Source organism: Clinocottus analis, unplaced genomic scaffold (assembly GCF_023055335.1).
Source record: "Clinocottus analis isolate CAN_PGR_092001 unplaced genomic scaffold, fCliAna1.0.p SCAF_32, whole genome shotgun sequence".
NCBI classification, from domain to species: domain Eukaryota; kingdom Metazoa; phylum Chordata; class Actinopteri; order Perciformes; family Cottidae; genus Clinocottus; species Clinocottus analis.
Window position 1 is genome coordinate 489,226 of NW_027176065.1, and position 27,589 is coordinate 516,814.

Genomic DNA, 27,589 nt, shown 5'->3' on the forward strand with positions numbered 1-27,589 from the left:
GTTTTGGTCTTTTTCATGGGATTTATTGACAATACAGAATATTTCAAAAAACTTTCATCAGTTTCCTTCCTAATATTAGTCTGTCTCCTCTTCTCATTTCCTAACTTCCTCTTCTGATTATTTCCTGTTCTTGTTTCCTCTTCTCAGTTCCTCTCCTTCTCATTTCCTCCTCTCCTCGTTTCCTCTCCTCTCTGTCCTGGAGATACTGTGTAAATGCTGATTGGTCCACTGAACAGATAACTCTCATCTCCCTCTCTCTCTCTCTCCCGTGCCGTCACCATAGAGCATGCACCATTCTGACCGTGTGGTTGGGTAAAGTAAACGATTTATAACGTCGATGATGATGATGATGATGATGATGATGATAAAGGTCACCGGTGGTTTTTAAAGTCAGAGTTGTCGTACACCCTCATTTCCCAGCAGTCTCCTGGTCGCAGAGGTCGAGCTCATGCTTGTGATCTCAAGTAATGAACGGTGGTCAGGAGAGAGAACGCAGCTTTAACACCTGAAGCAAAGTCTTCTATACAACCAGAGGAGTCGCCCCCCTGGTGGTCAGGAGAGAGAACGCAGCTTTAACACCTGAAGCAAAGTCTTCTATACAACCAGAGGAGTCGCCCCCTGGTGGTCAGGAGAGAGAACGCAGCTTTAACACCTGAAGCAAAGTCTTCTATACAACCAGAGGAGTCGCCCCCTGGTGGTCAGGAGAGAGAACGCAGCTTTAACACCTGAAGCAAAGTCTTCTATACAACCAGAGGAGTCGCCCCCTGGTGGTCAGGAGAGAGAACGCAGCTTTAACACATGAAGCATAGACTTCTATACAACCAGAGGAGTCGCCCCCTGGTTGTCAGGAGAGAGAATACAGCTTTAACACATGAAGCATAGACTTCTATACAACCAGAGGAGTCGCCCCCTGGTGGTCAGGAGAAAGAATGCAGCTTTAAGACATGAAGCATAGACTTCTATACAACCAGAGGAGTCGCCCCCTGGTGGTCAGGTGAGAGAATGCAGCTTTAACACATGAAGCATAGACTTCTATACAACCAGAGTAGTCGCCCCCTGGTGGTCAGGAGAGAGAATGCAGCTTTAACACATGAAGCATAGACTTCTATACAACCAGAGGAGTCGCCCCCTGGTGGTCAGGAGAGAGAATGCAGCTTTAACACATGAAGCATAGACTTCTATACAACCAGAGTAGTCGCCCCCTGGTGGTCAGGAGAGAGAATGCAGCTTTAACACATGAAGCAAAGTCTTCTATACAACCAGAGGAGTCGCCCCCTGGTGGTCAGGAGAGAGAATGCAGCTTTAACACACTTGACAGAACTTTAAAAAAATGTTGCATGCTAATCATCACATCACAGACTCGTCTCTTCTAAAGGATAAAATGAGGAAGTGAGGATATTTTTCTGAAACAGGTTGGCGGAAGGATACAACCTCGAGGCGGTGATTCAAGTCTGTACTTCCTCCTTTCAGTTTTTGTTGTTGCAAGAGACACACAGAACAGGACATTACGGGACACAAATGACCCTTCAGCGCTCGACTTCCTCTCTCGACCTTGAAGTGACTTTGTGGGAGAAGTTGCTCCGGCATCACTTCTCCAGAGACTGAAAGCAGAAATCAGCAGCAGTGAGAGGAAGAGGAGGGTGTAGTCAGTGAGAGGAAGAGGAGGGTGTAGTCAGTGAGAGGAAGAGGAGGGTGTACGCACAGCTTCTCTAAAAACCTCACAATCTGCAATGATCTCCAAACCCCCGTCAGTCCGACTCCTCCCAGATTCAGACCCCGTGTTCTCATTGGAGATTGTGATCTGTCCGTCTGGTCGGCTGCAGCATGTCGGTCTGTCTGTGTGTGTTTTGTTGTGTCTTTGTCTGCTCGTGTGTGTGTGTTTTTGGGCCGGGTGGACGCGTGTCGTGTCGGTCAGATCCGTGTTGAACTGGAGGCTCTGATGCGCTGCTGCCGGCTGACGTCCGTGTGTTTTCCCTCCCAGGCTTCTAGAGCTGCTTCTGCCCGTCAACAAAGCCTTCAATCTTTATCTTTATTTTCACATGTTTTGTTTAATATTCAGATAATATTTTGTGCATAAACATGTTGAAAGAACCAGATAAATGTTTTATTGGTTTCTTTACACGGGCAGGCTTTCAAACTTTCAGTGACTTACATGTGATCTGGACGTGTATTCATCAAAGCTTTCAGAGTCACAGAAGAGTTGCATTTCATTTGAACTTCATTACATTTTTCATTTAATTAACTTTTAATTAGGACTCCTGTTGCTGTTGTTCAAGAGTTCCTTCCTCACAAAATCAATCGTGGAAAATCAAGCTGCAGTCCAGCAAAAATGTCAAGATTTTTTTTTTACTTACTAACTTATTTAAAAGTTGGTAATATGTAAATATATAAAAAAATATGTTTATATTGTTTCAGTGCATTTCCCTCAAAATGGGAACAGAAAAACACTAACTATCTAACTAACTAGGTAACTAACTATCTAAATAACTAGGTAACTAATCGGGTATCAAAGTAACGAACTACTCCGGTAACTAACTAGATAACTAAGTAGCAAATTAATAGCTATCTAACTATGTAACTAACTAACCAAGTAACATAGTAACTTATCAGGTAACATGGTAACTAACTAGACACATAACTAACTAATCAGGTAAATGACTAGGCAAGTAAGTAATATCTAGGTAACTAACGAGGTAACTAACAAGGTGACTAAGTAACAAAGAAACTAGCTGTCTAACTATGTAAGTGACTAACCAGGTAACTAAATAACTAGACAACTTATTAAGTAACTAACTAACCAAGTAACTAACCATCGAGGTAACTAACTAGGTGCTATTTAGGACGTTGTACTTCCTGCTTCATCAGTAACTTAGTGCAGTTTTAGTTTGACTTCCAGAAGAGATTTGCTTGATATACGTGACCGCCGGTTTTTAACTCATTTTTATTTAGAGATTAACTTTCAGAGACTTTTTTAAAAACATGCCGCAGATAACGAACCACAGTTTTCATCACGCGCAGCGCTTTGAAGCCGTCATGGCGGCTGACGGCCACCAGGGGGCCGAACGAAATGAAAGTTAGTTCCTGGAGAGAAGCCGTCGCCTGCAGGAAATGTTGAAATATGATTAAATGAAATAACTAAGAAATTAATCAAATCTAACTTCTTGTGTGTTATTATTATTCTAATGATTTAAAATCCTCTTAAACGTGCGGCGGCGTGCGGCGGCGTGCGGCGGCGTGCGGCGGCGTGCGGCGGCGTGCGGCGGCGTGCGGCGGCGTGCGGCGGCGTGCGGCGGCGTGCGGCGGCGTGCGGCGGCGTGCGGCGGCGTGCGGCGGCGGCTCCTCCCAGCTGGTGAGCGCCTGAGTGACGGATGTGCTTTCATTGCGTTGCTCTGTCACACAGAGGGCCTCTGCATCACCTCCATGTTGCAGCGCTCAGCCGCTTTTGCCCTCGCTGCCTTTTTCATTATGATTTTTGCCCCTTTTTCTTTCCCAGTTTGGGATGCAAAATGGCTGAAGTGTCAGAGAGAGTGCGGCTCAGTTCACCATCAGAGTTACAAGCAGAGAAATGGAGTGAAACACATTAGCAGCAGCTCCTTTCAGCACAAGACGACACACAAATTAAGAGATAAACACGCTACAAAGTCCCAGAGGCCACCGCTGGTGAGAACCGACCAATCAGAGAGCTTCAGAGTCTGTAAAGGGGCGGAGCCTCGGTGGATCTGAACGTTCGAGAGCTCTGATTTCATTATGGCTTCTGGAGACTGTAGGTCAAAAAACGCATATTGAAAAACAGAAGGATTTGTAACTGATGACTGCATATGTTTTATTTTAATTTACGCATTTACTTCAGGAACCACTCGGCCTTTTGAAAAACAATAAGGCTCTTTAGTCACTTGAAGGTCTGAAGGTGAGACTTGTGGTGGATTGAGTTGAGCTGCACTCTGAGATGCAGCGTCTGGTTTCACAAAGATAAACTCCTTCAGGCAACAACACATTCACTGATGTGTATGATGTCACGCTTTAGAAAGGCTTCATAGATTATAGATAAGAGCTCCAGATATTGCATTTTATGGCTTTTAACTAATTAAAAAGACATTAGTTATTGTCAGAGTATCACAGATGTACAATCAAGATTATATTGCAAACTCATTGTGTAGTTTTAATGCTGCCATGTTGCCAACATTTAAACAAATAGAGGCCAGTGTTTGTGTTTCTAGGTGAAGCACATTTATTTAACAACTCATTCATAACTGCAGGTGGCCTTTTATGAATAAGGACTAAAAATAATCAACAAAATGTATTTTTGATAACCTGAAAGTGACTTAAAGCGTCTCTTTAACTGTTTATAAACTAGTTTATGAGTTTAAAGCGTCTCTTTAACTGTTTATAAACTAGTGAATGAGTTTAAAGCGTCTCTTTAACTCTCTGTAAACTAGTTTAGGAGTTTAAAGCGTCTCTTTAACTGTTTATAAACTAGTTTATGAGTTTAAAGCGTCTCGTTAACTGTTTATAAACTAGTTTATGAGTTTAAAGCGTCTCTTTAACTGTTTATAAACTAGTTTAGGAGTTTAAAGCGTCTCTTTAACTGTTTATAAACTAGTTTATAAGTTTAAAGTGTCTCTTTAACTGTTTATAAACTAGTTTATAAGTTTAAAGTGTCTCTTTAACTGTTTATAAACTAGTTTATGAGTTTAAAGCGTCTCTTTAACTCTCTGTAAACTAGTTTAGGAGTGAAGCGTCAGCGTGAACCAGCAGTCTAACTTCATCTTTGTGTAACCAGCTCCTGGGGAAACTGTCTGTCAGCAGAAACCAGCGGCGTTGACGTCTCTCACTCTTTTCTTTCATTCTCTCCATCACCCAGGAGCCCCTCCTCCTCCTCCTCCTCCTCCCCCTCTTCCTCCTCCTTCGACGCTGGACTCGTCCTCCTGCCATCCTCCTCCTCCTCCGTCCTCTGACTCATCGGGAGGAGGTCGCACCGCCTTGCTGAGCTCCATCCAGACCTTCAGCAAGGGCAAGCTGAAGAAGGCCGAGGTCGTCGACCGCAGCTGACCCGTCACCTGACCCGTCACCTGACCCCGCCCACCTCCACCTCCACCTGTTCCTCGACCCAGGAAACCTGCTGGTTCTGCACACCGCGGTCGGGAACGCGTCGCGGCGTCGCCTCCCTGAGATGTGAAACGACGAGAAAAAGAAAGAAAAAGAATTCCAAGTATCATTTTTACTTTTTATTGCTTGATTTCTGCTTTTTAATATTTTTTTAAAATCTGTTGCTGTGGTTGGAAAGAGAGGACGGAGGTGACCTCGGTCTGCCGTTTCTAAAACTCTGGACAGTTCGAGCTTCTGTCACGGTGGCGGTTGAATGTTTTGAAATTTTAATTTTTTTTAGTTTTTTTTGGAGCCGCTGTGGCTGCTTCATCCCGCTGGATGTTGAAGTGGAATTGATCCTAAAGATCTTTAATATCGGCACTAATCTCGCCGTCCAAACTCCAGCGTTCATCTTCAAAGTCCTCATGAGACGTCGCCACAAAACGCACAAAAGAAACGACTCAATCGCTCAAATGAAGTCATTTTTTTTATTAATTATGGTCCGAAAAAACATACTTTTCCTTAAAAATATGGGGAAAAAATCTGAATAATCCAACAGAAATTCTCTATAAATGTGTCTGCGTCTTGAAAGGAGTGAAAACATCAAGCTGCCTGTCGTCTTGGTGTGTGACGCGTTTAGTTTCACACGTTTTTTAAGTTTAAATCCTCGGACCCGGCGTGCATACGGTTTGCACGAGAGAGAGAATAAAATAATTTAAATAAAAACTGCAACACATAATCAAAAACTAACGGCGATGCTGCAAGAGGGTCGTTTCCATCCACAGATTATTCATTTTTGCACACTTTAAATTCATTAAAAGCTAGATGGAAACGGCAAAACAAATTAAAAAAAGAAGATTTATACGTCTTAAAGTACAAATGTTGTAATATATATATATTTTAAATACAAACGTATAAAGTTGTGACGAAAACGTTCACTAAAGAGACAAAAACAATCATGTCGGTGTCGTTAAAGCGTAAAAGTCATGTCCTCATCGCGTCTTTCGTTCCACTATTTTAGCTGAATTAGCGCCGCTCACTGTTAGCGATGCTCACGTCATGGGTTTGGATGAGGAGGCACATTTATTTACGTTATCTTTCGCTGGTTTTCTGGCCTTCATTACATTTCTCAGCGCCCTGTTTTTGGATGGAAAACCTGACGCTTAATGTAAAAGAATCGCGACGTAAGCGCTCGCTGCAGTCCTCGCTCGGGAGGCGAGGAAGCGCCGAACCATCTGGAACTTCTGCCTCGCGTCAGCGAGACTTTCTGGCCGCTCGCCGTGGCGGGAGGATGAAGGCGGGCTCGCTCTCGCCGGACACGAGGCCTCGCTCGCCGACGCCAAAACCTGCACTTTTGGTGCGAGAGACGGAGAACCGACGATTCGCTCGCCTCCGATTGTACTCGGGGGTCTGAAATTAATCTTTTTATCCCACCAGAAAAGCTTTTTTAGCTTTTTTTTTTTTTGCACCACAATAAGTTTGTATTATTCCACTTGTGTATGACCCGAACTGCTGCTTTCTGCGTGTTTTTGTTTCGGCTCATTAACTGTCAATCACTTCTCTCGTCTTAAGATTTCCTCCTTTCGCTTTAAAAAAAAAAATTAAAAAAAATCATTGCACAGATTTGAAAACTTGCTCCAGAGAAAGAAAAAAGTCCATTCCTCACCTTTTTTTTTTAGTTTTACGACAGTAATTCATGCAAAAGCAGCTTTTCTGGGTTGAGTTTGTTAAAGAAAAAGCTCCTCAGTGAAGTTTCTGTCGCTCTGAACGCTTTTAGAAACCGTGTTCACACAATGACCCGGACGCACACTTTGGGGTTGTGGTGTCAGTGTGTCAACACCTTTTAAATAACCTAGAGTGTATTTTAAGTCATGATAACATTATTATGGTGTTTTTGCATCAATACATCTTCAGTATCTTTTAAAAGATGAGCAAAAGGTAGAAACTGAAGGCATACGATATGAAATAAAGACGCAGGTTCACCTCTCCACAGCAGCCAGATATTCAAATCAATGTATTTTTATTATTTTACACTCTACGGGATCAGATTAGTAGTTTGTGTATTTTATCTACAAAGGCACCACAAAGGAATCCTTTAAGGTCAATACATGGATCTCTCTCTCTGCAGCAAGTTTCACACATCATGAAAAATCACCTGAAAGAAGGAAATCGATGGTATTTTGTGAAACGACACCTTTGACCTTCATGAGACGTCTGAGGGTTCATTTCAGACCCTTATTGTGTTGATTCCTGTTATTTTTAAGGTTTTGCTTTTGTTTTAATCCTGTTGTTTTAATGTCTGTCGCCGTCATAGAGCTGAGATTATTTTATTTGACGTGCCATATGGATCTTTGTGCCTCTTGGGAAAAAAATGAATGTTCCTTGCTGTTAAAATATTGTAGGTGATGTCATCATGCAGACCAGATAAACTATGTGTGACGCTCCGTCTGAGGAGATCAACGCTTTAGCACGAGGTGTAGCGCTGTCGGCTTCACGGTCCGGAGAAGTTTAATAATAACAGCCCAAAATCTAAAGATATTCAGTTTACAGTGATTTAAAGTCACAAAACACAACTCTGGCAAATAAAAGTCAAATGTTTGGGGGAAAGAAAAGAGTCTGATCCGTCTGAGAAAGCAGATCCACGTCCGTTTAGTAGCTGTTCTGGAGCTTTTTATCGCATCGCATGGTCTTCCTCAGCAAATTGAGTATATCTCTATATCAATATTGTGACATGAGATTAGATGTTGTGTATTATTTTTATATTGCGATACTGTCATGCAGCAAAAAGCTGCATCTCAGTAAAGTGATGTAACTTTACACAAGATCGTTCCAGCTATTCGATTATTTATGTTCACGAATTCATTACATCCACATTACTGATGATTATTTATTGTTATGGTGTTGTCACAGTATCGATATCCAGGTTTCTGGTCACAAATATATATTTAGTGTTTATTTTCATAATGAGACTGATTTGATTACAGGAACAGTTCAACGCTTCTGGGAAATAATCATTTTAGTGTAACACGAGGAAGATTGATGTCAATCACACGCGTGTGTTGCAGTTACAGCCGGTGAGCCAGTTAGCTTAGCGTAAAGACTGGAAACGGGGGCTAACTGCTAGCCTGGCCCAGAAACACAAACTGTCTACCAGCGTCTTTAAACTCTCTAACACTTGTACAGATTAAACAAACAAGACAAACGTGTTTATTGGTGCTCGTAGATGGACCTATTTATTACTGAGGCAGGCTAGCCAGTTAGCTTAGTGCTAAACTAAGCTAACCGGCTTCTGGCTGTAGCTTTTTGTTACTGAGGCAGGCTAGCCAGTTAGCTTAGTGCTAAACTAAGCTTAGTGCTAAACTAAGCTAACCCGCTTCTGGCTGTAGCTTTTTGTTACTGAGGCAGGCTAGCCAGTTAGCTTAGTGCTAATCTAAGCTAACCGGCTTCTGGCTGTAGCTTTTTGTTACTGAGGCAGGCTAGCCAGTTAGCTTAGTGCTAATCTAAGCTAACCGGCTTCTGGCTGTATCTTTTTGTTACTGAGGCAGGCTAGCCGGTTAGCTTAGTGCTAAACTCAGCTAACAGGCTTCTGGCTGAAGCTTTATGTTTTATCAGACGGATACGAGCGTCCTACTTATTGACTAAAACCTCAGAATCTTTCCCACCTGCCTCCTCTCTTCTTCCTCTCACCGTGATAGCCGTCACGCCGCGCGCTAAAGTGTCGGTCTGCGACGGCGCTGTTGTTGTGAAGTTGAAGCACAAGTTTAATGCGTTGTGCTGAGATCTTGTTTTTATTTTTATCTTTTTGTCCAGTGCAATGCGGTCCAATGCGACGGCCTTCACGTCTCTGAACGGTCATTAACTTGTGTCGGTATGTTTCTCTGCAGCACTTTACCCACGAGCGGTGGAAGACGAGTCCAGAGGTGTGTTTGCGATAAACAATTGAACCCAGAGTCACAGGACGCGCTGGATTACGAGCAAATTGTTTTACGGAGAAAAAAAAAAACACTCTTCAATCTTCCGGGTCTTCTGCGGTCGCCTCACACTCGATGCGCCAAATGTTTCGTCGCGATGTCGCCTTCAAATAAACATGTTCTACGTTTTAATGCAGCTGCAAAATGACTTATCTATATATCTATACATCTCTCTCTATATATAGATGTATAGATATGTATATAAATAAAAGAAATCTAGCAAGCCTGCTGTGATGAAATAATAACTGTATTGACCGAATGAACATTTGATTAAAAAATGCTTCAGGAAAATCCAGAGTAAGGTGTGTTTATTTTCTGCTGAAATGTTTTTTTTAAAAAGCCTCAATAAAAAACCAAACAAGGAATTAAGTAAAGTGTGAAATTACCTTCCTTACTTACACAACAAAAGGAACGCATACGCAGACATATTAGCTTCTTTGCACCTCATGAAAACTGACATGAGTGCAGTTAAGTTCTCTCATGTCACTTTCCCTCCCCACTGGTACCTGGAAAATCACAAAATGGCCGCCGTTTCCAAGTCCTGAGCTTTTCCTGTTTCGCCCACTTTTCTAAAACCACAACACACAGCAAGCGTGGAAGCTGATGAACATTTTAAGTCCCAGCATGCACCATTCAGACAATGTTTTGGCATAAAATAAGTAATTTTCTCCACATTTGTTTAAACCGAACGACTGTTTTTTGACTGAAACTTCCTGACATGTCGACGCTTTTTGTGATTCAAAGTAGTTTGAAAAACTCTGATGCGCTTGAGGCATTTTTGGGGAATGTGGCTCACGCCACGCTAGATGTTCATAGTTATGAGCAACATAACTTCTAAAAGATTTTTGTTAAATGACATTTTCTGAAAAAAAGATGTTAGAAATGTGTTGGACCTCTTTTTTTTGTCAATAGAAAGAAAGAATAAAAGTTTTTTTTTTTTTTTTTTTTTTTAGGTCCTAATTTTTATTTTTTCTGTCCTAATTTTTTTTTTTTTTTTTTGGTCCTAATTTTTTTTCATAGATATGAGAAAAATAACAAAGTGATTTTTTTTAAATCACATTGTCTGAAAAAAAAGATGTATTAAACGGGTTGGACCTCTTTTTGAAGTCTCATGAACCACAAATTAGTCCTGGACGCTGGAACGATCAGAAGCTTCGACCTAAGTGTGTGCAAAGTCAAGAAAATATGAATGAAAGGACTCAAACACACGTCTTTTACCCATATTAACCCTTTTAATAATTTTTTTTCATGCATGGAAAGGACAGCGAAGTAGAAGTGATGCAGAACAGAATGCCTCGGCCTCTTTGAGTCCACAGTTTGAGCTCAAGTTAAGTCTTTATTTTAAGTCTTAAAGGAATCTTATGATCATAATCATGTGGATGTCCTCCAAATTTTACTGTTTTTACTTCAGTTACAAGCTGACCGCGGCCTCCAGCCAGTGTAAAATAAGGCAAATATATAAATGAATGAATGAAGAGTTATAAAGTGACTTATTTTAGCTTAGCATAAAAAGCCGCGTGTCGAAAATACACCAAGCAGCACCTCTAAGGATCCCTCATAAAAAATGTTGCATCTCATTTGTTTTGATCTGTACACAGTTTGTGTTAAACTATTTCTTCCTCCATGAGGTTAGTGAACACACCTTTTTTGTGATGAAATAACATATTGCTTAAATGTTTGTTTTTTTATTTTTGTCAACGAAAAGAAAAGAAAAATTTTTTTTTTTTTTTTTATTATCGACCCTTTTTTGTCCTATTTTTAAAAAAAGAAATTTGGTCGTAATTTTTTATTTTTATTTTTTTTTATTCTTTTTTTTTATTGACCCTTTTTTTGGTCCTAATTTAAAAAAAAATTTGGTCGTAATTTTTATTTTTATTTTTTTTAGCTCCTAATTTTTTTTCCCCATCCTAATTTTTTTGTTTTTTTGTTTGTTTTGTTTTGTTTTGGCGGGAATGGGCTTCCATACAATGAGATGCAAACGGAATCTTTTTAAGAGACGAGGTTCAGAAAGTTGAAGATATTCAGACGTCCAGGCTCTTCATCGGGAATCTTTCTGGACGGTTTACGCCATGCGGGCCGGTCCGAGTCACCATGGAAACGAACCCGAGGAGACGACCCTGGAGAGTTAAACACAGTGAAGATCCGATAAGACAACATAATCCTTTATTAGTCCCGCAGTCGGAAAATTGCAGGATTACAGCAGCAGACAGGTAAAGTGCAGGTAAAGGGACATAGTAAAATAAAAAAATATGAATAAAAACAGTAAGGAATCAACAATAGTAGTATTATACATAAACACAATGACACTTAAAAGTATTTACATGGCACCAGTTGGAGGGATTAAAGTGGTTTTGTGGTCTAATGGACTCAGCTGGTTGTGCATCCTGACAGCAGCGGGAAGGAAGGACTTGCGTCCATTGGACTTTGCGCTCTTACCTTCTCTCTCTCTCTCTCGGACGTCGAGCTACAAGTCAGAAGGTTTGAGTTGCAGTGGAGCTTTGTCTCACCTAAGTGCCCCAGGCCATGACGATGCTGGTCTGGTTTTGTTCTTTGTATTTATACGCGGTGGAGTTGCGCCTCGCGTGAGATCGGCGTCTCCTGGCCGCCTTGCTGCAGTCCTTTGTTAGAGAAAGGGGGAGATATTTAGTAAAAAGCAGCGACTGGCAAAGTCACAGTACAACTCGACAAGGACACAGGAGACAAACGGAGATTAAATACAATTGGATGACACAGCAGGAAACAATCAGCTGACAGGACAGAGAATCAACACAGAACCACTAGGACAGGAAGTGCAGCGACGCAGAGGACACACGAGACAGGACTACAAAATAAAACAGGAAACAAGACTATCAAAAGGACCCACATAACTGTGTGTGGGTGGATTTATATTAGTGCAACTGGAGGAGTCGCCCTCTGCTGGTCAGGAGAGAGAACACACGTTTAAAGACTTATGGGCTTCACTGGGCAGAAGGAGGATTCATTCATTATAAGACGAGCACAGAACGACAACTGAAGGCTTTTTCTTGATGGAAATGATGTTTTCACTCTTTTATGTAAATTGAAACCAGATTGGACTATTTTGTGACTTGTAGTTGTTTTGTTGTATGAACAATACATATTTACATTTAAATGAAGGTTTGTAAAACCAAAGTGATAAAATAACGTATTGCTTAGATGTTTGGTTTTTTTCGTTCCCGAAAAAAAACAAGTCGATTATTTATTTATTTTACTATCCTAATTTTTTTTTGGGTCATAATTTTTTTTTTTTTTTTGGTCTTATTTTATTTATTTATTTATTTTTTGTCATAATTTATTTCTTTGGTCATAATTTCCTTATTTTTGATGCGGCGAAAATGGGCTTCCATATATTCCTCTGATCCTGTGGAGGGGAATATTTAAAACCACAGCATATGATGATGATTTAAAACAATAGTTTTCCTTCACCTTTTGTGGTCGTTTGGGAAACAACCGCTTCAGTTTCAACATAAAAACACCCCCTTGCTTTAGTTTCCTCTTATTTTCTTCCTTAATATTGTAAACAGACCAACACAATCACAAACACATGCATCCATAAAGTATATATACAAAATAATTTCTAAAAAAACGCCCCTTTCGGCCCCAGAAAAAAATGTTTTTTCCCCAGTTAGATGGGGAAGATCTTGACTGGTCTGACCTGAACCCCGCCCAACACCTTTAGGACCATCTGTGCATGTATTTTAGTGTGTGTGTGTGCGTGTGTGTGTGTGTGTGTGTGTGTGTGTGTGTGTGTGTGTGTGTGTGTGTTTAGTAACATACCGGGGCGCAGGTCTCGATTTGCTTGTCACACAGGCGCAGTTTGCAGTGCAGGTAGACGTCTTTATTTTTCCCGATGAACTGAAACAGGGCGAAGGAGAAGACGTTGGTGCTTCTCTGTCCGCTGCCCTCCAGCTTCACGCTCCCGTCAGCGCGGTTCGCACATCTGCAGAAACACACACAGCGTCACCGCTTCAAGGCTCTACTTTTGGGTTTTCACAGAGTTTTCAAAACTGAATCCACGAGCGAAACTTCAACCCTTTCAGATCCTTGTTTAAGTTTCGCTTTAAACATTTCAAGACAATATTAATGTTTGTTTGTCTGGCGGCACGACTACTGTTGTGTTAGTTAATTATTATTATTATTGAATACATTGTGCTTTATATGTATATAGATGGATGGATATGTAATATATATATATATATATATATATATATATATATATATATATATATATATATATATATATATGGATATATATATATGGATATATATATATGGATATATATATATGGATATATATATATGGATATATATATATGGATATATATATATATATGGATATATATATATGGATATATATATATATATATATATATATATATATATATATATATATATATATATATATATATATATATATATATATATATATATATATGGATATATATATATGGATGCTTTATTAATACTGTAAAGGGTATCTATCTATCTATCTATCTATCTATCTATCTATCTATCTATCTATCTATCTATCTATCTATCCATCCATCTATCCATTCATCCCTATTCAGTTTGTTGGAAGTTAAACTATTGAGAGTTTGTGACTGAAACGTAACACAAGGTAAACGAGTGTGTGCAGTGTTTGTCCACTAGGGGGCAGCACAACAAGCCGTAAACACAACATTGACATAATAGATCAAAATCAACCAATTTAATGATGATTTGTGACAAATGCAAAAGAAATAATGATCATAATAACGACCTGCATCATCGTCCTGGTGTGAGCGAGACTAAATCATCTCTATCATCCGACACAAAGTATTGTTTTACTTCTCTATTTTTGTTGGGTTAATAAATTAATAAATGAGTTTTAGCAGTGGGAACCTCTCTCTCTCTCTCTCTCTCTCTCTCTCTCTCTCTCTCTCTCTCTCTCTCTCTCTCTCACCCTTTGCTGATGAGGTAGTAGGTCAGGGGGGCGTTGGGCGACGGCTCGTTGGTGGCGTAGCAGCTGTTGGTCACCAGGGTCACGGTGGGTTGGTCCACGCCGTGCGTCTTCAGCTCGACCCAGATCTTCTGGTTGAGGCGGAGCGGCGTCGCCGGCGTCACGGCCTGCGTGAGGCCGGCGTCCGTGAAGGCCTTCATGGTCAGAGTGTAGGTCCAAACGCCGGAGGTGACGTACGCCACAGTGGTCCTGCGGAGAAAACTCACGTCAGCTCTCAGACACAAAGCTTTCAAACCTCCAGAGACTCACAACTTAAGTATTTCCATTTAAACAACGCTATACTTCTACTCCACTACTGTTCATTTAAAACCATTAGTGACTTGTTGCCTTGCAGATTACACTTGTAACAATGCACAGTGCGCTTTATACACTCGGTGAAACAATACTGTTCTCAAATTTTAGCATTTATCGCAATGTTCTTTTGTTTTCTTAATGCTAATTAAAACATTTTTTACCTTCAGTTTATTGTAATTCTGTGTGTAAGGAGGACCTAAAAGCCTTTTCATTGTACTCTCTGTTATCTGTGCACATGACAGTACAACTGTATTGAATCTTGGTTTAGATTATTATTATTATTACAAAATAAATCAACGAATAAATGAGGATGCATTATTATTATTGGTTAAGCTTCACTTTTACCATCTGTACTTATAATTAGAAGTACTTTTAATTATATTCCAGTAATATAATATATATTTTCTAAAGCGAGCCAATCTGCCTCATGTGTACTTTTAAATTTGGTACTTAGATAATTTCATTTAAATACTTTTGAAGTTACAGTCTTAACAGCATATTTCTAGTCATAACATTTGTTGAATGGTTAAATATTTGTAATACTACTAATTAATATCAATAAAATATACTTTGATTTAGAAAATCATCGGGTACAAATGTGTTCTTCATTTCAAGGGATTTTTGTTTTAACAGAATGGTATTTTTTAGTTTATATTTTGGGGTCAGTGGAGGTTTACGTGAAGGTTTGAAACATTTTGGGTATTTAATTAATTATTAATGAATTAATGGTTAATGCTGTTAAACATACTGTCAAACTGTATTTACTGTTCGTCAACTATACGGTATGCCGTTGACTCTAAATTCTAGCTAGCTTAGCATTAGCTTGCTAGATCGTTTACTGGAGCATTGAACAACGTTTCCGTTGCGTAACAATCTCATGGGAGCAAACGGATTGTAAAAAAAAAAGAAAGAATTGTTTGCAAAACACACACTAACACGTGTTTTGTCTATTTTAACCGAGGACTCACTTGCTGACGCCGCTTTTTACTTTGATCTTCACCGAGAAATTGATGCTAATGTCTGGAAGAAGGAAGGGACACGTGAAGTCGATCATTTCCTCGCCGGTGGACCCCACCATGACGGCGTTCTTGTTGACGACTTCGCCTTTGTTGTTCATCTGCAAGTTCAAAGATAGTCAGACAATGTGACCGCGAGAAAACCCCAAAATGAGTTCATTGAATCTGCAGCTATATATATATATACACCTTATTATTATTATTATTATTATTATTATTATTATTATTATTATTATACATACATACATTATATACCTAAAAAACATATATATTATTGAAAATATATTCCAATACAACAACACAAGGCAAGTTGAAGTACTCTTCTTTTATTTTATAGAACTTCTCATGAAACTAAAAACAGGCATCATGGGGGATCCTGAAAAAAGGCTCAAAATTACGGAAATCGTCAAAAAAGAATAATTTTTTGAAAATCATGTAAATGAGCTATTAACTTGTTATTTGGTCCACATGTTACTGACACATGTGAGTCTTGATCTGTGAAGGTAAAGACTAAAGATGTTAAAGACTCATCTGGATTTTAAGACACGCCTACCTTCATTAAGACACGCCTCCCTTCAATAAGACACGCCTACCTTCAATAAGACACGCCTACCTTCAATAAGACACGCCCACCTTCAATAAAACACGCCCATCTTCAATAAGACACGCTCACGTTCAATAAGACACGTTTACCTTTAATAAGACATGCCCACCTTCAATAAGACACGCCTGGCTTCAATAAGACACGCCCACCTTCAATAAGACACGCCTGGCTTCAATAAGACACGCTCATCTTCAATAAGACACGCTCACCTTCAATAAGACCCGCCTACCTTCAATAAGACACGCCCACCTTCAATAAGACACGCTCACTTTTAATAAGACACGCTCACCTTCAATAAGACACGCCTACCTTCAATAAGACACGCTCACCTTCATTAAGACACGCCTCCCTTCATTAATACACTCCTCCCTTCATTAAGACACGCCTCCCTTCATTAAGACATACCCACCTTCAATAAGACACACCCACATTTAATAAGACACGCCTACCTTCATTAAGACATACCATCTTCAATAAGACACGCTCACCTTCAATAAGACATGCTTACCTTTAATAAGACACGCCTACCTTCAATAAGACACGCCTACCTTTAATAAGACACGCCCACCTTTAATAAGACACGCCCACCTTTAATAAGACACGCCCAACTTCAATAAGACACGCTCACCTTTAATAAGACACGCCTACCTTCAATAAGACATACCCATCTTCAATAAGACACGCCTACCTTTAATATGACACACCTACCTTTAATAAGACACGCCCACCTTCAATAAGACACGCCCACCTTCAATAAGACACGCTCACCTTTAATAAGACACGCCCACCTTCATTAAGACACGCTCACCTTTAATAAGACACGCCTCCCTTTAATAAGACACGCCTACCTTTAATAAGACACGCCTACCTTCAATAAGACACGCCCACCTTCAATAAAACACGCCCACCTTCAATAAAATACGCCCACCTTCAATAAGACACGCCTACCTTCAATAAGACACGCCTACCTTTAATATGACACACCTACCTTTAATAAGACACGCCCACCTTCAATAAGACACGCTCACCTTCAATAAGACACGTCCACCTTTAATAAGACACGCCTAACTTTAATAAGACACGCCTCCCTTCAATAAGACACGCCTACCTTTAATAAGACACGCCTACCTTTAATAAGATACGCTCAACATTAATAAGACACGCCCACCTTCAATAAGACACGCTCACCTTTATTAAGACACGCCCACCTTCAATAAGACACGCTCACCTTTAATAAGACACGCCTAACTTTAATAAGACACGCCTACCTTCAATAAGACACGCTCAACTTTAATAAGACACGCCTCCCTTCAATAAGACACGCCTACCTTTAATAAGACACGCCTACCTTTAATAAAACACGCCCACCTTCAATAAGACACGCTCAACATTAATAAGACACGCCCACCTTCAATAAGACACGCTCACCTTTATTAAGACACGCCCACCTTCAATAAGACACGCTCACCTTTAATAAGACACGCCTAACTTTAATAAGATACGCCTACCTTCAATAAGACACGCTCAACTTTAATAAGACACGCCTCCCTTCAATAAGACATGCCTACCTTTAATAAGACACGCCTACCTTTAATAAAACACGCCCACCTTCAATAAGACACGCTCAACATTAATAAGACACGCCCACCTTCAATAAGACACGCTCACCTTTATTAAGACACGCCCACCTTCAATAAGACACATCCACCTTTAATAAGACACGCCTAACTTTAATAAGACACGCCTCCCTTCAGTAAGACACGCCTACCTTTAATAAGACACGCCTACCTTTAATAAGATACGCTCAACATTAATAAGACACGCCCACCTTCAATAAGACACGCCTACCTTTAATAAGACACGCCCATCTTCAATAAGACACGCTCAACATTAATAAGACACGCCCACCTTCAATAAGACACGCTCACCTTTATTAAGACACGCCCACCTTCAATAAGACACGCTCACCTTCAATAAGACACATCCACCTTTAATAAGACACGCCTAACTTTAATAAGACACGCCTCCCTTCAGTAAGACACGCCTACCTTTAATAAGACACGCCTACCTTTAATAAGATACGCTCAACATTAATAAGACACGCCCACCTTCAATAAGACACGCTCACCTTTATTAAGACACGCCCACCTTCAATAAGACACGCTCACCTTTAATAAGACACGCCTAACTTTAATAAGACACGCCTACCTTCAATAAGACACGCTCAACTTTAATAAGACACGCCTCCCTTCAATAAGACACGCCTACCTTTAATAAGACACGCCTACCTTTAATAAGATACGCTCAACATTAATAAGACACGCCCACCTTCAATAAGACACGCTCACCTTTATTAAGAAACGCCCACCTTCAATAAGACACGCTCACCTTTAATAAGACACGCCTAACTTTAATAAGACACGCCTACCTTCAATAAGACACGCTCAACTTTAATAAGACACGCCTCCCTTCAATAAGACACGCCTACCTTTAATAAGACACGCCTACCTTTAATAAGACACGCCCATCTTCAATAAGACACGCTCAACATTAATAAGACACGCCCACCTTCAATAAGACACGCTCACCTTTATTAAGACACGCCCACCTTCAATAAGACACGCTCACCTTCAATAAGACACATCCACCTTTAATAAGACACGCCTAACTTTAATAAGACACGCCTCCCTTCAGTAAGACACGCCTACCTTTAATAAGACACGCCTACCTTTAATAAGATATGCTCAACATTAATAAGACACGCCCACCTTCAATAAGACACGCTCACCTTTAATAAGACACGCCCACCTTCATTAAGACACGCTCACCTTTAATAAGACACGCCTAACTTTAATAAGACACGCCTACCTTCAATAAGACACGCTCAACTTTAATAAGACACGCCTCCCTTCAATAAGACACGCCTACGTTCAATAAGACACGCCTACCTTCAATATGACACGCCCACCTTCAATAAGACACGGTCACCTTTATTAAGACACGCCCACCTTCAATAAGACACGCTCACCTTCAATAAGACACGTCCACCTTTAATAAGACACGCCTAACTTTAATAAGATACGCTCAACATTAATAAGACACGCCCACCTTCAATAAGACACGCCCACCTTCAATAAGACACGCTCACCTTTAATAAGACACGCCCACCTTCATTAAGACACGCTCACCTTTAATAAGACACGCCTAACTTTAATAAGACACGCCTACCTTCAATAAGACACGCTCAACTTTAATAAGACACGCCTCCCTTCAATAAGACACGCCTACCTTCAATAAGACACGTCTACCTTTAATATGACACACCTACCTTTAATAAGACACGCCCACCTTCAATAAGACACGCTCACCTTCAATAAGACACGTCCACCTTTAATAAGACACGCCTAACTTTAATAAGACACGCCTAACTTTAATAAGACACGCCTCCCTTCAATAAGACACGCCTACCTTTAATAAGACACGCCTACCTTTAATAAGATACGCTCAACATTAATAAGACACGCCCACCTTCAATAAGACACGCTCACCTTTATTAAGACACGCCCACCTTCAATAAGACACGCTCACCTTTAATAAGACACGCCTAACTTTAATAAGACACGCCTACCTTCAATAAGACACGCTCAACTTTAATAAGACACGCCTCCCTTCAATAAGACACGCCTACCTTTAATAAGACACGCCTACCTTTAATAAGACACGTCCACCTTTAATAAGACACGCCCACCTTCAATAAGACACGCCCACCTTCAATAAGACACGCTCACCTTCAATAAGACACGTCCACCTTTAATAAGACACGCCCACCTTCAATAAGACACGCTCACCTTTAATAAGACACGCCTACCTTTAATAAGATACGCTCAAAATTAATAAGACACGCCCACCTTCAATAAGACACGCTCACCTTTAATAAGACACGCCCACCTTCATTAAGACACGCTCACCTTTAATAAGACACGCCTAACTTTAATAAGACACGCCTACCTTCAATAAGACACGCTCAACTTTAATAAGACACGCCTCCCTTCAATAAGACACGCCTAACTTTAATAAGACACGCCTACCTTCAATAAGACACGCTCAACATTAATAAGACACGCCCACCTTTAATAAGACACGCTCACCTTCATTAAGACACGCCTCCCTTTAATAAGACACGCCTACCTTTAATAAGACACGCCTACCTTTACTAAGACACGCCTACCTTCAATAAGACACGCCCACCTTCAATAAAACACGCCCACCTTCAATAAGACACGCTCACCTTCAATAAGACACGTCCACCTTTAATAAGACACGCCTAACTTTAATAAGACACGCCCACCTTCAATAAGACACGCTCACCTTTAATAAGACACGCCCACCTTCAATAAGGCACGCCCACCTTCAATAAGACACGCTCAACATTAATAAGACACGCCCACCTTCAATAAGACATGCTCACCTTTAATAAGACACGCCTACCTTTAATAAGATACGCTCAACATTAATAAGACACGCCCACCTTCAATAAGACATGCCTACCTTTAATAAGACACGCCTAACTTTAATAAGACACGCCTCCCTTCAATAAGACACGCCTACCTTTAATAAGACACGCTCACCTTTAATAAGACACGCCCACCTTCAATAAGACACGCCTACCTTCAATAAGACACGCTCAACATTAATAAGACACGCCCACCTTCAATAAGACACGCTCACCTTTAATAAGACACGCCTACCTTTAATAAGATACGCTCAACATTAATAAGACACGCCCACCTTCAATAAGACACGCTCACCTTTAATAAGACACGCCCACCTTCATTAAGACACGCTCACCTTCAATAAGACACGCCTACCTTTAATAAGACACGCCTAACTTTAATAAGACACGCCCACCTTCAATAAGACACGCTCACCTTCAATAAGACACGCTCACCTTCAATAAGACACGCCTACATTCAATAAGACACGCCCACCTTCAATAAGACACGTCCACCTTTAATAGGACACGCCTACCTTTAATAAGACAGGCCTGCCTTCAATAAGACACGCCTGCCTTCAATAAGACCCGCCCACCTTCAATAAGATACTCTTCCCGTCGATAAGACACGCCTACCTTCAATAAGACATGCCCATCTTCAATAAGACACGCGTACCTTCAATAAGACACGCCTACCTTCAATAAGACACGCCTACCTTCAATAAGACATGCCCATCTTCAATAAGACACGCGTACCTTCAATAAGACACGCCTACCTTCAATAAGACACGCCTACCTTCAATAAGACACGGCCATCTTCAATAAGACACGCATACCTTCAATAAGACACGCCTACCTTTAATAAGACACGCCTACCTTTAATAAGACAGGCCTACCTTCAATAAGACACGCCTACGTTCAATAAGACACGCCTACCTTCAATATAACACAGCCCATCTTCAATAAGACACGCGTACCTTCAATAAGACACGCGTACCTTCAATAAGACACGCCCACATTTAATAAGACACGTCCATCTTCAATAAGACACGCCACATTTAATAAGACACGCCTACCTTCAATAAGACACGCCCATATTCAATAAGACACTCATACCGTCGATAAGACATGCCTACCTTCAATAAGACACGCCTACCTTCAATAAGACACGCTCACCTTCAATAAGACACGCCTACCTTCAATAAGACACGCTCACCTTCATTAAGACACGCCTACCTTCAATCAGACAAACCCACATTTAATAAGACATGTCCATCTTCAATGAGACATGGCCATTTTTAATAAGACACGTCCACCTTCAATAAGACTCGCCCACCTTCAAGACACGCCTACCTTCAATAAGACACGCCCACCTTCAATAAGACATGGCTATCTTTATTAAGACATGCCTACCTTCAATAAGACACACCTACCTTTAATAAGACACACCTACCTTTAATAAGACACACCTACCTTTAATAAGGCACGCCCACCTTCAATAAGACATGGCCATCTTTATTAAGACACGCCTACCTTCAATAAGACACGCCCACCTTCAATAACATCTGTGAGCAGCATGAAGCTACACAAAGACCCACGCTACTCAGACAAAAGCAACACAATGAAAATAACGTAACAATCACTCGGCCGCTCACCTTGATCATGGTCCCGCAGGGCTTGGTCTTGGTGTCGAAGCCCAACTTCACCATGTGGGTCACTTTGTCCATCTCACCTCGGCAGGTCTTGTCGTAGAGCTGCAAGTCGGAGGGGCTGATGCCGTTGTCCTCCAGGAGACAAGCCACCAGAGACACCGATCGAGAGGTCTTGTCACAGACCACCGCGTCACCTGGACACCGGAAACATTCATTTACCGTTTTCCAATCAGTGTTAGAGGCCCTCTATTATTATTGAATCAAAAAGGTCCAACTGAGCTCTCTAAACTATGAAAATATGTAATATAATTTACTGGCCTCATTGATTTTAAGGCCTAGTTGCACTTGAAATAAAAGGTTCATCCACATGTCTTGGTAAAATAGATGGTGCTGGAAGCTTAATGATTGCCAGTATGACAACAGCTGCAGGCGAGCTAACTGCTAGCACGCCAGGAACGAGCTAAAGCGGTCATAAACAGCTCTCTGAACGAAGCAACTTCGCCCAATTTTTTTCTCATATTTTGATTTTTCACACGATATTTGACCTGATAGTCTTTTTACACCACATCACAAACATTCCTACTTATTGTATAGTGATGCAGTAGAAGGTGAGACCGCGCTTTGATCACAGTAACTCACAACCGAGCAAATTGTGAAACGACCTTTAACCCGTTTTGTCTCCAGACCTCTTTTACCCTGTTTAAGTCGTCGTAGGAAAGTCTTGAGAAAAAAATTTATATCTGCAAAAAAATCACTTTTAAAATATATTTTGATGGTAACTATGAACATCAAGCATGATATGAGCCAGATCCGCCAAAAAAGCCTCCTGGAGCGTCAATAAGACCTTTTTGGAAAGATTAGGACCTAAAGAATCAGAATCGGCAACAAAAATCACAATAAAACAAAACCTTGTCCTGTTAGGAAGGAGTTTCAGTCAAAAAATTGTGTCGTTCGGTTAAAGAAATGGAAATATTATGTATTTTATGCCGAAAGATTGTCTGAATGGGGCATGCTGGGACTTAAAATGGGCGCGGGAGGGATTTTCGTGCATGATTTCCAAAAGGTTAAACATGACAGTTGGTGTCGTAAAAATCAAACTTGAGTTCAGCAAAATACCGCAGCGCGTCACGGCCTTCTTACCCATCGCATGCTTGGTTCTGTATGGGTCGGCGAATATGGCCCGGCAGTGGCAGCGGGTCGCGTTGCCGTGGCTGTTCTCGCCGCAGAACTCGTCAGTGCTGCAGAACCGGTCCTGACAGAAAGCCTTTGGGCCTGCAGCTGCAGAGCGAGACAGAGAAAGAGAGAGAGAGAGAGAGAGAGCTGTCAGGGTCTGTGAGGTAACCATGCAGAACAATAGGTGGAACTGAATGTGCTCGAGATAGTCTTGTTTGTTTTGAAGTGAATTACTTTTCCATCGCCCTGATGGTCCCCCTAGACTGTTGAAGTTTAGGCTTTATACAACATTTGAATTCTCTGAATTTACCATTTACTCTGAATTTAACATTTAAGACACCACATGAGAGGAAATGTTGCCAGCGTAGCTCTCTGGACAGCAAAGTCAGCCCGCCATACACGAAAATAGATGGATTTGAATATTGGTTGAATGGTTTTTCCCTTTTTGTGACCTCCCTGAACTTGGAGCCACCGTGATGTGGACATTATAGGCTTCAACTGAAACGTCTTAATAATTATGGGTTGTCGAGACGTTTCTCTTTGGCTGCCATACAATCCTGAGCCTGCACGCCACCAAGACCCTGAGGCGGACGGGAAAGATTGTTTTGAAGCGGCTGCCTTTACGACACTCAAACCATGCGCTTCAGCAAAGATCACAGAGGCGGTAAAGCCAGTTCTGCAGGGTGAAGTGGAGCTAAATCTGTTTGCCATCACATGAGGGCGGCCACTCTCATTGACGTGAGGGTGGAGGCGTCCAAGTCACGGCACCTTTAGTAAATAACCTACTTGGCAACTAACCTGATTTTGATTATCACTCATCTTGCTTAGAGAATAAATCCTAATGACTGGCCGACATCAAGGGGTCAAATTTTACCTGCAAAACTATCGTTGGCATCAGCTAACTAGCAATGAAAATGTTAGCACGCTAAACTGAGCTAGTGACCATTTCAATCATCTCATCCCTTCTTTTGCATAACTCAAACACCGGAGGGCCGTCTTACTGCACTTGGCCTTTGACCTCCAGCCGCCCAGTATGTCGTTCCTGTGCAGGCTGCAGGCCCTGGCGTAGGCCTCCAGGAACTGACAGTCGAGGCCGTCCGTGGCAGGATATTTGCACAAAGTGTCGGTGCAGGCGTTGAAGTAGGGGTTTCTGTTCACGTAGCTCTGACAGGCCGTGAAGGGCGCCTGCATCAGGAGATTACAGCTGCTCCATTGAGGCAGGGAAAGAAAAAGTGGGAAATGGAATAACAAAGTCGTCAACTCGAATAAAGACGTCCTATCTGAGCGTGCATTGATTACATCAGACCCTTTGTTCGTATGTTTCTTATGTGTTCGGGTGCATCTCCGCTCACCGCTCTGTCATTTTTTTGCAGTCGATCGTGCTGTCGGTGGTGTCCTCATGTGGAGTCTCACAGCTACAAGGAGGCAACAAACACCATGAACACAAAGCACCCGAACACCCCATCGTCTTGTTCAAGCCCCAGACAGTGTATGTGAGAAATTCATCATCCAGGAGGGGATGCAGGTTCTGATGGAGGTCTTACCCGGGTTCCTTCACAGAGAGCCACGAATCACTGAAAGGCATGAGGGAGTTGCCACATAGACCTTTCACAGATGGAGTTTGTCCACTCGGTCCTGGTTCAGGAGAGAGTGTGTGATCAATATGCAAGTGAGGGGAAATGAGTAAGGCTCAGTTAAACTTCATCAGGATGTTTCAAGTTGAATTGTTTCTTGGAAATCACCAATCTTGTTTTAGATTCATATCTGCGATTATTTTCTGGGCTTCATCACCGATCACTGTGTGATCTTTAGCCACCTGCTCCAAACACACAGGGGGCAGCGTTTCACTTCTAGCTTCACAAAATGTAAATATAGTCATCAGTTATAAAAGAGAAAAAAAGATGGCAACTTCTAAATAGCAGCAGGGCAAGAACACTCCGAGAAACGGTCAAAATGACACCGCTATCTTATCATCTTCGGCCTGTAGCCGCCATGATCTTGGGTTTTTGTTTAGTCTGTTTCCTGTTTCCTAATTTTAAGTTTCTTGTCTCTCGTGTATTTTTGTTTGTTTGCCTTCCTGTCTTTGTAATTTTACCTTGTTTTTTTTGCATCACCTGTGTTCTATGAGTTTAGTCCACCTTGCTCTGTTCCCTTTGTTTCTTCCACTTTTACATTTTGCCCCTTTAAGGTCCTGATTAATCCGTCTTTGACCATGTTGTTTCTCCAACTGGGGACCTAACCATCCACACAAAAACAAGACGTGGCAGAACCAGAACCTGAACTCCCAACATGTAATCATTGATAATTGAGTGTTCTGCACCTTTAATGTGTATCTGTGCCGTGTAGCCATCAAAGAAGACAGTCATCGCGTAGTTCAAGTGGGACTTCTTGGCGGTCACTCCGGTCTGGTCCTTGGACAGCTCCACGCCGTGAACAAGCCGAGCTTTGGCGGTGAGCTGCATCTGTACGCCGTCCAGCTTCGTCACAGCAGAAAGGGGGAAGGTCAGATTGATACCTAAATCAATATCGACACTTAAAATTGCTGCATATGTGGGTGTTGGCACCATAGCGGTAGTGTGACGTGTAGTGTTAGTGGTCGGAAGACGAGAACGTCTCTAAAGAAGTAGAAATCCATCGAGCATTTTATTACACCAGACATGAACAATGGGTTGCGAGGTCCCTCAGGGCGCTGTTCCTGAGCCTCTTCACTTCTGTCACTATCTGTATATATGCCCCCTCTGGGCCCCTTTCAGTAGGAAGCATCTCGTATGTTTTATGGACGATACACAGCTATACTTCTCGCTAAATCGGTGACTTCTATAACTCCTTTTTCCCTCTCACAGCTTCAGTAAGCGCAGAACGCTGATGAGAAGTTTTATCCCCTAAACTCCACGTTGTTGTCTGCTATGTCTGTAAAGCATGTTGGTCAACCCATGTTGTTTTCAATGTGCTATTGAAATATATTTGATTCAATGCTAACATTTCACTACTGTTTAAAACTGTGGCACTGGGTAGATTACCTGAACGACCCCACCTTGTTCCAGAGTAATATGAACTTTCTGATCGGTTAGCGAAAGGTTCACACGGTCCAAAAAGTAGATATCTTTACGCCGTCGTTCCTGGAACGTTGCCTGAACGTGGAAATTTGGGATTGACGTGGTGCTCATCAGCGCGTACGTACAGCGATCCTTGGCAAAGTCAAGCATGCCTTGGATATCGATGACAGAGCGCCCGGTCACAGTGCACATGGTGCACCTGGCGGAGGTGAGGACGGACAGGTAAAAAAGACACAAAAAAACACATTGTTAGAATAAAAACAGATTTGCTGAAGACTGATATTGTTATATTGATGACACACCTCTCCAGAAACAAACACTAAGAGTCTACATGCTAGCATCTTTATGAGGAGCTACATGCTAACACCAGCATGCTTACTGGTGACAATGACAAGCTAATGTTTTAAAGATATAAGCTGCGTGCCGAATCCTTTTTATTTTCACTTTTAACAATTTTAGATGTATTTCCTCAAAAAAATGGCACCTGGAACTTACACACTCTCGCACCAAGGATTGTGGGATTGATTAATACTCATAATGCTTAACATGTCCATCATCTTAGTTGACCATAGTAGCATGCTAACATTTACTAATTAACAATGAACACAAGATACAACTGAGGGTGATGGAAATGGTGTATTGGACTATTGCACATATTAAAGTGGTAAATGTTTAGCCAGAGCTTCTTCAATTCTTCCTTCCTACTACTTCCTATATTTTTAGCAGGTAGAGAACTTGAGTAATTTGTTCGGTGATGAGATTTTACTTCCTGAAACTTTTTTACAGCACTTTCTACCAAACATGAAGCAGGCGTGTTTACTTGCTGTCTCCCTGGCAAAGCTCCGTGGAGCCACAGGTGCTGACAAGGAGCGCGGCGGTCAGGTAGAGCCGCAGGTGAAGCATGTTGGAGGAGGTCAGAGGTCAGTCAGAGGGCTGGAAGAGACGGAACAACAAGGATCATCACAGTGGACATGCTTCTGATGTTTAGACGAGTTATTACGGCCTCTTTGTGGACTCGTCCTTTAAAAAGATCTAATTGGCTCCACATTGACCCGCTAACACAAATAGTAATAATATTTAATAAAAATGTAAAATGTGATAATTCTTGTTCACTTCGAATTCAGTAATTCAGAGTATGTGTACTTTGTTTTATTAATAAGCCTAAAAGGATTTAAGTAAACATTTCGTACATGTAGAGTTTTTCTCATCTTACTGCACATTTATCTGTC

At 41.3% G+C, this 27,589-nt stretch overlaps 1 protein-coding gene and 1 long non-coding RNA gene across 2 annotated transcripts; one reads left to right on the plus strand and one right to left on the minus strand.

Annotated features, from left to right (window-relative positions):
* The first annotated feature begins 6 nt into the window (after window positions 1–6).
* Window positions 7–9,351, plus strand: LOC137798887 (uncharacterized). The gene is made up of 2 exons (XR_011079399.1): window positions 7–994; window positions 4,862–9,351. It is a non-coding gene; the product is annotated as an uncharacterized lncRNA (long non-coding RNA).
* A 929-nt stretch (window positions 9,352–10,280) lies between these two features.
* Window positions 10,281–27,263, minus strand: LOC137798827 (alpha-tectorin-like). Its single transcript, XM_068595789.1, has 13 exons — window positions 27,181–27,263; window positions 26,325–26,559; window positions 25,625–25,781; window positions 24,849–24,939; window positions 24,657–24,719; window positions 24,306–24,508; window positions 23,272–23,403; window positions 22,135–22,325; window positions 15,336–15,484; window positions 14,017–14,262; window positions 12,852–13,014; window positions 11,564–11,674; window positions 10,281–11,173 (listed from the first exon to the last, which is right to left on the minus strand). The coding sequence occupies exons 1-12, from the start codon at window positions 27,261–27,263 to the stop codon at window positions 11,564–11,566; spliced, it is 1,824 nt and encodes a 607-aa protein (XP_068451890.1). The 3' UTR covers window positions 10,281–11,173.
* Between the last annotated feature and the right edge of the window lie 326 nt (window positions 27,264–27,589).

What these genes read in the sequence shown, in the direction of transcription:
- LOC137798827 (XM_068595789.1), bottom strand. Translation starts at nt 27,263, where the DNA reads ATGCTTCACCTGCGGCTCTACCTGACCGCCGCGCTCCTTGTCAGCACC. An exon ending in CCTGCGGGACCATGATCAAG is followed by an intron (nt 15,485 to 22,134) that starts GTGAGCGGCCGA and finishes TTGAACTTGCAG; the next exon opens with ATGAACAACAAAGGCGAAGT. An exon ending in TACTACCTCATCAGCAAAGG is followed by an intron (nt 13,015 to 14,016) that starts GTGAGAGAGAGA and finishes GTGTTTCTGCAG; the next exon opens with ATGTGCGAACCGCGCTGACG.